Source organism: Ranitomeya imitator, chromosome 2 (genome assembly GCF_032444005.1).
Source record: "Ranitomeya imitator isolate aRanImi1 chromosome 2, aRanImi1.pri, whole genome shotgun sequence".
Classification (NCBI taxonomy): Eukaryota; Metazoa; Chordata; class Amphibia; order Anura; family Dendrobatidae; genus Ranitomeya; species Ranitomeya imitator.
This window is the reverse complement of record NC_091283.1, coordinates 354,844,740-354,856,931: the sequence shown is the minus strand read 5'-3', so window position 1 is coordinate 354,856,931 and position 12,192 is coordinate 354,844,740. Positions and strand designations below refer to the sequence as shown.

Here is a 12,192-nt window from a genome sequence, read left to right as displayed (position 1 = left end):
CTGTCATGTCCTCTGAAGTGAATTACGCTACTAATTTGGGTGAGCTCTGGACCCATTATTAATTAAGAAATCTGAGCTGATGGCAGTGGATTTGTCCTGTGCATTTGGGAGACTTTATAGCAACTGGCGGCATTCATAATGATTGTTCCCTCCTGAGTGGGAGTAGTTATATCACCCTCGCTGCAGTGTGCCCATTAGCCAGTACAAAGTAAGGCAGCCTTTCTGGTGACTATTTATCCTAGGTGCAGTTCCCTGACTGAAATGAGGGTAAGGGGGGCTCCAGAGAGCTGCAAGTTACAAACCGGAACAGTGAAGTGGGCTATAAATAAATCCCCTTCAGAAAGAACCAGGGGCAATCAAACAACCCTGGTTCATGACAAATTAGTGTGAGTGGTGGGGATGATAAAGGTATCCTCCCTGTGAACTGTAACAGAGGTATGTAGATAGAATCAGGCCTGATATTAGAGGGCCCCTTAGAAAACTTGGGTGTATAAGATAACATAAGAAAAGTAATATATTGTGATGCAGCAACACACGGATATGTAGTGAGCCACAAAAGGGCAACAAAATAGAAAGCCCTAGGGTGTAGTGTCCTATGTTAGAAAAAATAAACCTGTTAGAAGCAATTGTATGGAATGCAGGTCAAAAAACAAGAGAATGCAGTCAGAAGGAACACTGTAAGCCACCATATAGGGTTTCCCACACACCCCTGGTCCCAGGACTGTACTTCCCCACCCCTAACATAGGACACTACACCCTAGGACTTTCTTTTTTGTCACCCTTTTGTGGATCACTACATATCCATGGATTGCTGCATAACAATACATTACTTTTCTTGTGTTATCTTACACACACAAGTTTACTAAGGGGAACTCTAATATCAGGCCTGATTCCATCTACATGCTTCCATATACCAATTTGGGGACTCCCAACTTTGGCTGTTCATATGTTATTATATTCAGTACATGTTTTTGCATTAGTTTCTTGTTTTCTGTGTGATTGTCAATATCAGGGACAGTCCCGCTATATTTAGTGTAACTCTTTGTGTACTTTATCACCACCATTTATTGGTTTGACTTGATATATAGCCACATGGACCTCTCTGGTACCGGGGGTGCTGGATTGTTGTCTCCTGCTTGGAATGGCTTTTACTCTTTGTGTGTTTTTGGTTAATAAAATATGTTGGTATTTTTTGCATATTTAGGTTTGCTCACAATTTATGCATTGCTCCTTTTCTTCTTTTTCAATGCCATTTCCCTTCCCATGCATTGTGCAGCACCCTTCCTTCATACCTTTATAATTTTGTAGTGTACCCTAACTTCCATTTTTTGGATTACCACATGAAGTGACAACTCAGATTAGGAAAATGTGACTTTGGTAAGAAAACAAAATTGGCTGATATTAAAGGTTTAATATTTTCTGGCAGATCAAATCTTGTAGGTTACAGGGATTGGTGTTGATTACCCAGAATTCACAGCTGCTTAATATGATTGAGATGTGGCGAATTGGAAGGCCAAGTCAACATGTAACTGCTTGGCCACAAAACCCATGGCATGAACCTCCTGACATCACATACCGTATATACTCGAGTATAAGTTAACCTGAGTATAAGCCGAAACCCCTAATTTTGCCACAAAAAACTGGGAAAACTTAATGACTCGACTATACGCCTAGGGTGGAAAATGCAGCAGCTACCGGTAAATGTCAAAAGTAAAAATTGATACCAATAAAAGTAAAATTAATTGAGACATCAGTAGGTTGTGTTTTTGAATATCCATATTGAATCAGGAGCCCCATATAATGCTCCATACAGTTCATGATGGGCCCCATAAGATGCTCCATACAAAATACGCCCCATATAATGCTCCATAAAGTTTATGATGGGCTTCATAAGATGCTCCATATTAAAATATTCCCCATATAATGCTGCACAAATGTTGAATATGACCCCATAAGATGCTCCTTACAGACATTTGCCCCATAAAATGCTGCACAAATGTGGATTATGGCCCCATAAGATGCTCCATACAGACATTTGCCCCATATAATGCTGCACAAATGCTGATTATGGCCCCATAAAATGCTCCATAGAGACATTTGCCCCATACAATGCTGCACAAATGTTGATTATGGCCCCATAAGATGCTCCATAGACACATTTGCCCGGTATAATGCTCCACAAATGCTGATTATGGCCCCATAAGATGCTCCATAGACACATTTGCCCCGTATAATGCTCCACAAATGCTGATTATGGCCCCATAAGATGCTCCATAGACACATTTTCCCCATATAATGCTCCACAAATGCTGATTATGGCCCCATAAGATGCTCCATAGACTATTATGCCCTATATGCTGTTGCTGCGATTAAAAAAAAAAAAAAAAGAGATACTCACCTCTCGTCGCTCAGGCCCCCGGCACTTGCTATAGTACCTTTCCCCACCTTTCCACTGCCGGGTGCCGCTGTGTCTTCCCCATTCTCCGCTCTGACGCTCAGGCAGAGGGCACGCACTAACAACGTCATCGCGCCCTCTGACCTGAGCATCATAGGCAGATGATGCGGAAGACGGCGCCCGGCGGTGGAACGAGGACAGGTGAATATCTCCATGCTCCCCCTCCCCATTAAACTCACCTGCTCCTGGCGCGGTCCCTGGCAGCTTCTCTGATGGACTCTCTGGGTGCGGCAGCTCTTCCAGCTTTGAGCGGTCACTGGTACCGCTCATTACAGTAATGAATATGTGGCTCCAGTGGAGTCGCGTCCATATTCATTACTGTAATCAGCAGTACCATGTGACCGTTCAACACTGGAAGAAGCTGTCAGCGCCTGGAGACCATCGGAGATGCAGTGACCTTGCCAGGAGCAGGTGAGTATGTCACAGCCCCGCTCCCCCTCCCCCGCCGACCCCCAGGGACAATGACTCGAGTATAAGCCGAGAGGGGCACTTTCAGCCTAAAAAAATGGGCCGAAAATCTCTGCTTATACTCGAGTATATATGGTAGTTTTTGTGCCGATATTATTGCCAGAGGAGTTTTTGTCAGTTTCTGGTTGAGTTGCTATGGTTTATAAATGCTTTAAAAAATACTTTGTGTTTAGAAACATGAATTCAACAAATTTCAATAAAACATTTCTCGTCTTTTAGATATGAGAATGGCTTCTTCCCTGTGAGTTTTCTGATGTTGGAGAAGATGTGATTTAACAGTAAAACATTTCCCACATTCTGAACATGAAAATGGCTTCTCCCCTGTGTGAATTCTCCTATGTCTCACAAGAACCGATTTATCTGTAAAACATTTCTTACATTCTGAACAAGAAAATGGCTTCTCCCCTGTGTGAGTTCTCTGATGTTGATGAAGATGTGATTTCCGGGTAAAACATTTCCCACATTCTGAACATGAAAATGGCTTCTCCCCTGTATGAATTCTCCTATGTCTCACAAAATCTGATTTGTCTTTAAAACATTTCTCACATTCTGCACAGGAAAATGGCTTCTCCCCTGTGTGATTTCTTTGATGTTGAAGAAGATGTGATTTGAAGGTAAAACATTTCCCACATTCTGAGCATGAAAATGGTTTCTCCCCTGTGTGAATTCTCCTATGTCTCACAAGATCTGATTTATCTGTAAAACATTTCCCACATTCTGCACAGGGAAAAGGCTTCTCCCCTGTGTGAGTTCTTTGATGTATAAGAAGATGTGATTTAAAAGTAAAACATTTCCCACATTCTGAACATAAATATGTCTTTACCCCTGTGTGAGTTCTCTGATGTGTAACAAGATTTGATTTACCTGCAAAACATTTCCCACATTCTGAACATGAAAATGGCTTCTCCCCTGTGTGAATCCTCTGATGTCTTACAAGATTTGATTTATCTGCAAAACTAAACCCACATTCTGAACAAGAAAATGGCTTGTCCCCTGTGTGAGTTCTATGATGTCTCACAAGATTTGTTTTCTGATTAAAACATTTCCCACAATCTAAACAAGGAAAACTCATCTCACCTGTGTGACTTCTCTGATGCAAACTAAGATTTGATCTACTTACAAAACATTTCCCGCATTCTGAACATGAATGTGTTTTTTCTGCTGTGTGTGTTTTCTCGTGTTTAATAAGATCCGATTTCTGGTTAAAATATGTCCCACACTCTGAACAAGAAATTCTTTTATCCTCTGTGTGAACTTTTTGACGTGTAACAGAAGAAGATTCTAGGGAAAAGGCTTTCCCATATTCTGAACATGAGGTTGGCTCCTCTGCTCTAAGAGCATTTGTATTTTTAATGTTCCTCTTGAGACTTTCATTTTTCTTAATAGTCTGTGATGAATCTGAACACAGGACCTGTTCAGTAGGATCAGATGATTGATCTTTGCTCTGAAGGGATGATGGTATACCTAGAGTAAAGGCATTCACTTCAATTGTATCCTGTCTGATTTCAAGGTCATCTGATTTAAAAATTGAAAATGTTAGTTGTCCCTTTGATCTCCTGCCACAGTAATCTGCCAAGAATAAAACCATTTATTATTTTTTTTGCTAAATAACCTTAAAATTATATTTTTACACAATTTTTATATGAAATGTCCACAGAAATATTAAGTTATTTAGCCAAATTTAATTATTCACAATTAACTATTCCCCAAAAAATAATCAGTTTACATTTTAATAGTAGAACTGTAAGCACAAAACATTAGAGTTTGGTGTTTAATTTTCTTTGTTTAGTCTCCTCCCAAATACTGCAATAAAAAGCTAACAAGTAAGGTTATGTAGTGCAAAAAAAAAAAAAACTTCTAATCCGTTTGGAAAAAACAAGCTCCCATTTAGGTTTATCATCCAGACAGAGATTTGGTTGCTTTTTAAATATTAGTGTGAAGAAACTATGGGGGCAAATAGCAGCCGCACAATGGGGGCATTACTTCTAGATGGAGACCGCATAGAGGGGCAATATTTGTGTCTGAGTACCATATAGGGGGGGGGCCATGATACATCAGGTAGGTGGACAATTCTACTGTATGAGTGCCATGATGGAGGCAATTCTACAGTATTTGGACACAACGGGACATAGGCATTACAATTGTTCGGGGTACAAATAGGGGAACATCACTACTGTATTGTATTTTATTTTGGGGGATTCTGTGAGAATTAACGTTACTGTAAAATTGGAAATGGTGCTCTTAAAGTGATTAACCATCGATTTCCTGTGTTTAAATTACCATGCTTAGTCTGGAGACAGGAGAAACGAGTGGTTAACGTTATTGATGTGTCATCCGAGATGCCATTACGGCAGAACTCATTTCAACTGGTCTTTTCTTTCTTGGGCTACTTATAATGTTCAATCACTAAGTGATCCCTATGACTAGAATGTGTCATTTTCCCTGAGCAATTTGAGACAAATAAGAGATGTCACGTTCTTCGTACTTTAGATTGCTTCAAATTAGATTGCTTCACTTTTTTTTAATTTGCATTTAAAATACTTGAGTCCTAAATACAATGCTTCAATAATAAAGGGAACACTAAAATACCACATCCTAGATATCGCTTAATGAAATATTCCAGTTGCAAATCTTTATTCATTATACAGAGGAATGCATTCAGAATAATAAAATATAAATATGATGAATGTAAATAAAAATGAATATCCCATGGACGTCTGGATTTGGAATGATACTCAAAATCAACTACTGACACACTTCAGCCGCGAGGCCTAGTATTGTCATGCATCAAAAGGATCCCAGGGCCCAATGAAAATGCATGATGTCTTACAATGGGTCTGAGGATCTCATCCCGGTACCTATTAGCAGGAATGGTACATCTGGCTAGCACACCGAGAGCTGTTTGACCCTCCAAAGAAATGCCTCCTCACACCATTACTGACTCATTGCCAAACTGGTCATGCTGGAGGCAGCAGAACGTTCTCCATGTCTTCTCCAGACTCTGTCATGTCTGTCAAATGTTCTAAGTGTGAACCTGTTCTTATCTTTGAAGAGCACAGGGCGCCAATTTTGAATCTGCCAATCTTTGTGTTTTCTGGCAAATGCCAATCACCCTGCATGGTGTTACGCTGTAAGTAAAACATCCACTTGTGGATGTCAGGCCCTCAAACCACCCTCATGAAGTCTGTTTCTGACAGTTTGAGCAGACACATGGATGTTCGTGGCCCGCAGGAGGTCATTTTGCAGGGCTCCTCCTGTTCCTCCTTGCACAAAGGAGGAGGTAGCGGTCCTGCTGCCGGGTTGTTGCCCTTCTATAGCCCCCTCCATGTCTCCTCGTTTACTGGCCTGTCTTCTGGTATCTGCTCCATGCTCTGGACACTGTGCTGATACACACAGCTACCCTTCTTGCCACAGCTCACAATGATGTGCATCCTGGATAAGCTACACTACCTGAGCTACTTCTGTGGGTTGTAGACACTGCCTCATGCTTCTGTACAGTACCTATAGGGGTGAGAGCAATGACAAAATGCAAAAGTGACCAAAACAATAGCCAAAAACAGTGAGAACAAAGAAATGGTCTGTGGTCAGCCCCTGCAGAACCACACCTTTATAGGGGTTGACTTGCAAATTGCCAATCATTTCTACCTGTTGCCTGTTCCATTTGCACAACAGCAGGAGAAATTGATCCACAATCAGTGTTGCTTCATAACTGGACAGGTGGATTTCACAGAAGTGTGACTAACTTGGAGTTACATTGTGTTAAGTGTTCCCTTTATTTTTTTGAGCAGTGTATTTATATCAGACTTTCCCTAGATATGAATTCTGAAGTCGCAGTCCGTAATGTCCTCTGGAATTTGTTGGCGCTGTATAAATTAAATCATTATTAGAATTGGGAGCATATTTTATAATTATCTCTTTATGTATGTATCTCCTGTAAATAATAAAATGATTCAACTGTATATCATACATCAGTCCGAGTTATCAATCTATGAAAGCCTGCAATGTCGTACACTTCATGTGGGCCTGTCCTGATATTTTCTTATTTTAGTTAGCCATAAACTGCTATAATAATTAATATACACTGCTATTTCAGCTGACATCATTAGACTAGGATCTTCTTACGTGAAACCTTATTTTTTATTACTTGTAGTAAAAAATAGCAGTATAATGGATGGGAGATTCTTCACCAACAATAACACTAGTTTTTTCATTAGTCCCATATGAAAAGATATACCACAATAGAGGTTGGCTACAGACATTTTAGAAAGTTTTGAACTTCTGGAATTCCTTACCCTTGACAGTCATATCAGATTGAATGTTAACGACCACCCTCATTCGACTACATCATTTTATCCCGGTCAGATTTCTCTCACAAAGTATGATTTCTATCTTATCATCCTTTAGATATTTTCATGCATGAAACACTGTAATTTACAATATTGCTACGGTTGCTTGTTTCATACTGTTTGTTCCTTTCAATTTTAAGCCATGTTGCAAATGTTATGATTTCTTGGTTTATTGCTGACTTATTTAAACATGATTGATCCTACAAGTTATTGTCAATGACAATGCTACCAGTACAGTCAAATAATGAGTAAAACAGATATTAAGCTACTAGAAGGCATCATCACGCTCTGCTTTCTCTTTGGGTTCCACATACAGATCTTTTTCTTCACATGACTTTTTAACTTGTTAGCACATTCTATGTACACTGTCATTTGGCTTTGCCATTTAGAGAGCCGGCCAACTAAGGGTCAACATCTTCTAATTCCAGGTGGTGAGATGGATCATCTGGGTTGTACACTCTGGCTGGAACAGGTCTCACTCCAACACAAGAGCTTCCAATGCCCAAAATAATGAGGACATATTTGGGTGAAGGAACATGTAGTGGTCAGGGGCAGAATGGAGACAATTTGATTTTGATATTATGATGGTACTACACCGCAGATTTAAAAAAAAACCACAGCCAGTGACTGAGAAGAATATGTGACTTTTCTGCATTTAGTGGTTACTACTCACCTGGGCTGCTATCTGTAGAAATCTCCTCTTCACACCACTCACCACCCCTTGCATATGTCTCTGTAGTATTAATATGGATCAGATCTTTACCCTGAAACAAATATTGTAAAAGTCACAGACAGATGGAGAAGTCACATCTATGATCAGCTCTAATCCTGCCATCTCTACCTTTCTCATTACACAAGTATAAAACACATAATACTGGTGAAGAAAACAAGACTGAGCACAAGACCTTCACAGCTGTCTACATATCATAGGGGAGATCTCATGACACCTTCTCTCCGTCTACCTGATGATCCTGAGGAACAATGGGATCTTCTTGTTTACAGTCCTGTGGAAGAAGAGGATGGGGACATCTCTCTGGTGTTGTCCTCTTACTGGATAGATCTGGAGGAAACACAGAGACTGAATTCTTTATTTACATACAGATAATAATAGGCCGTGTGTATCTAGTCCTGTCTATTACCTGTTGATGTGAGGGGCTGGGGAACCTCCATCATGACATTCTGGTACAGATCTTTGTGTCCTTCTAAATACTCCCACTCCTCCATAGAGAAATAGACAGTGACATCCTGACACCTTATAGGAACCTGACGCATACAATGATACTGTCATCACCCCGATCCCTTCATTGCCTTACTTTGTAATGTCCCAGCATTCCCAGCAATGTCACCTCTCCAGTCAGCAGCTCAATCATCTTGTAGGTGAGTTCTAGGATCTCCTGGTCATTGATGTCCTCATATATAAGGTGGTGAGGTGGAAGTGCCGTGATTGTCCTCAAGGTTTTTCCCCATCCCTCAGACACAGGGATCTGACAGCGCTCACTAGAGTTCTCCTTTACTACTGTGTAATCCTGGTTATGGAGAGACACATTAATAAATCTGACTACAGACATTTCCAGAGTCCTCACCTCTCCAGTTCTGTCCATCTGTTATTCCCATAGATAAGAATGATGTAATGTGACATCATCAGAATCTCTCACCTCTCCAGTAAGCCGGAAGAGGATCTCTAGGGTGAGATGTAACATCCTCTCCACAATCTTGTCCCTGTCTTTATCCATCCTTGAAGGTCAAAAGGGAAAAAATAATTATTATTTATTTATATAATAATAAAAATCTCTTACATAGAAGATCTCCACCTAGAGGATTCGATATTGTAGGGACCTGAATGGGGAGAAGATGACGATGTAATGTCATAAAGAATCCCATGTAATAATACACTTACTGGAGATAATAAGCAAAAACATATGAAGTGGCAGAACATGCTCCTGTTGAATTCTTTTTTTTTATTGTTCTAGTCTGGGGAAGTGCTGGAGATAGCTAATAGCTAATTAGCCTTATGCAAATGTGTAGGGAAAGCCCATCACAGTAATTTTACTGCACACTGCGTGATTCAAACAGAAATGTGGAACTTTCTTAATAGCATAGGTGCTTATAAGCCATAATTCTAAAACATTTCAACCCTCCTATCTATCTCTAAAGATGTACCCTTGTCTTCATCCTCTGACCCCTATACATGGATCTGGACTACAGATTTCTTTGCGTTACGTCCAAGGAGTGGCTGCCTGCCAATGGAATGAGACTTGATAAGCTGGGACAAAACCAGATAGGGCAGATACAAGACAAAGTCAGTAATGAAGTCAGGATCAGGAGAAACAAGTAAAAGGCAGACCCAATAGGGAAACATACCAAAAGTATTAAAGGTGGCAGGGTCAATAAATACTCAGAACTGACAAACCCCAGCAAACAGCTGAGAGTGTAAATAAGCCATGACCCACCTAAAGCTCACGACAGAGAGATAATTACATCTGCTTACTAGCAGAAACACACAGAATTCCTACCAATACACTAGGCTGGATTGCACCTGAATTTCGACGCAGTGAAAGTGTGGTCTTGCGTAATGACAAAAGTAGAGATTGTACGAGCAGATCCAGACAGGAATAAAAAAGTACTCCGCTTTCTTTTACGAGTGATCCCCAGACTCTTAGGACCATGTTCTTCAGGGAATCTCCTGAGCAGAGATTAATGGAAAACATTAGGTATCGAAAGGAAGGAGGAAGTTTCAAGCAGAAAGTTAAAGGGGTTAAGCTGTTTCAGAAGGACCAAAACGTTTGGGCACTAACTTGACAAGATGTACCTTAAGTTTGATGTTTTTAATTAATAACCACACTTTATCCTCAATACCAAAGCTTGGCCCACCTTTACATCTCTTATTGACAAAGGGCATCTGTCTACGCTGTGTCTTCCTCAAGTTTGTCTGATTTGAGAAGAGGTAAGCTTTAAAGGGAACCTGTCACCCCGTTTTTTCAGTACGAAATAAAAATACTGTTAAATAGGGTCTGAGCTGTGCGTTACTATAGTGTATTTTGTGTACCCTGATTCCCCACCTATGCTGCCGAAATAACTTACCAAAGTCGCCGTTTTCGCCTGTCAATCAGGCTGGTCAGGTCATATGGGCGTGGCGACATCGCTGTTTCTTCCCCCAGATCTTGCATATCTTTCCGTTGGTGGCGTAGTGGTTTGTGCATGCCCATCTTCTGAATCCACTGGGCAGGAGAAGAAAAAACGCGCGATCTGCGCTATTTCCCTGGTGATGTGTGGGGGCGGCCATCTTCCTGAGGCCGCGCGTGCGCATATTGAGTCCTCTGCTGCCCGGGGCTTCAGGAAAATGGCCGCGGGATGCCGCATGTGCGCAGATGGAGATCGCGGCGGCCATTTTCCTGAAGCCGAGTTCGCATATAATTATGATAGCAAATTCAGCTAAGGAACAATGTTCTGCCAATTGTCAGACTAATTATAAGGGACATAACACGGAAGAAACTGCAAAAGTTTGAAAAGTTGATAATTTGGACAGAGGGACAAAGTGACACTGTTTACTTAATATGTCAACCATCACCCAAATTACGGTTTACCCTTCAGAGGACAACACATCTGTAAAAAATCTATAGTGTGGCAGGTCCTGGTGCTTTTTAGAATAGATAAGGACTGGAGTAAGCTGACAGGTCAAATTTAAGACTTTATGGCTTAGGCAGGCTACATATACATGTATCTATTTTCTATACAGACTCGAACAAATGTCACCAAAAGTACCATGTGCTAAATAATAGGATGTTTGTAGGATGTGAAGACGAAACTTAAGGAAAAACACTTTTTATGTGGGAATATTTACTAGGGCTAAATTTTTATATCTATGGATCTCTTCAGTGAGACATAAAAAAGCAAAACAAAAAAAAAGCCACTACTATACCCTTTGCAAGAATGCAAACCTCTTCAGAGTCCTCAGCCTAAGGGTGCACTCACACTGCCGTATGTTTTCTCATGGAAGAGAGTCGGGCTGATTATGCTAATGACTCCCATTGTGTGGGTGCGTGTGATCCATGAGCGTGATCCAATTATCGGATGCAGTTGAAGCACGCTGCAATTATTTTCTCATGCCAAATTGGCATGAGAAAACAATTGCAGATCTGCAATGCCCCACAGTATAATACTGGTCTGAGTCCTATCCAATAAAACATCGGATAGCCAGAAAGCACTAGGCCATGTGATACGCCAGTGTGAGCGTATCCTAAGATGAACAGAAATTTGGGAGCGTGCATCTACCTTTAAGGTACCTTCACACATAACGATATCGTTGCAACGTCACGCTTTTTGTGACGTAGCAACGATCCCGCTAACGATATCTTTATGTGTGACAGCGACCAACGATCAGGCCCCTGCTGGGAGATCGTTGGTCGCTGGGGAATGATCAGGACCTTTTTTTGGTCGCTGATAACCCGCTGTCATCGCTGGATCGGCGTGTGTGACGCCGATCCAGCGATGTGTTCACCTGTAACCAGGGTAAACATCGGGTTACTAAGTGCAGGGCCGCGCTTAGTAACCCGATATTTACCCTGGTTACCATTGTAAAAGTAAATAAAAAAAAACACTACATACTCACATTCCGATGTCTGTCATGTCCCTAGCTGTTAGCTTCCCTGCACTGTGTCAGCACCGGCCGGCCGTAAAGCAGAGCACAGCAGTGACGTCACTGCTCTGCTTTACGGCCGGCGCTTACATAGTGCAGGGAAGCTGACGGCGGGGGACGTGACAGACATCGGAATGTGAGTATGTAGTGTTTTTTTTTTTAACTTTTACAATGGTAACAAGGGTAAATATCGGGTTACTAAGCGCGGCCCTGCACTTAGTAACCCGATGTTTACCCTGGTTACCTGGGGACTTCGGCATCGTTGAAGACAGTTTCAACGATGCCGA

General features: G+C 41.2%; 2 protein-coding genes across 3 annotated transcripts in view; both read right to left on the bottom strand.

Annotated features, from left to right (window-relative positions):
* LOC138666565 (zinc finger protein 665-like) overlaps positions 1 to 12,192 on the bottom strand; it is a 145,419-nt gene that overhangs the window by 98,974 nt on the left and 34,253 nt on the right. The window lies entirely within an intron of this gene.
* LOC138663788 (oocyte zinc finger protein XlCOF22-like) lies at positions 1,397 to 11,758 on the bottom strand. 2 transcript variants are annotated; one of them, XM_069750124.1, is made up of 6 exons: positions 8,925 to 11,758; positions 8,583 to 8,795; positions 8,409 to 8,487; positions 8,232 to 8,329; positions 7,943 to 8,033; positions 1,397 to 4,492 (listed from the first exon to the last, which is right to left on the bottom strand). In XM_069750124.1, exons 1-6 carry the CDS (start codon positions 9,000 to 9,002, stop codon positions 3,117 to 3,119), a joined length of 1,935 nt encoding a protein of 644 aa, XP_069606225.1. In that variant the 5' UTR covers positions 9,003 to 11,758; the 3' UTR covers positions 1,397 to 3,116. The 2 variants fall into 2 exon arrangements, with proteins under 2 accessions (XP_069606225.1, XP_069606224.1); XM_069750123.1 differs by having other exon boundaries at positions 8,409 to 8,532; positions 8,616 to 8,795.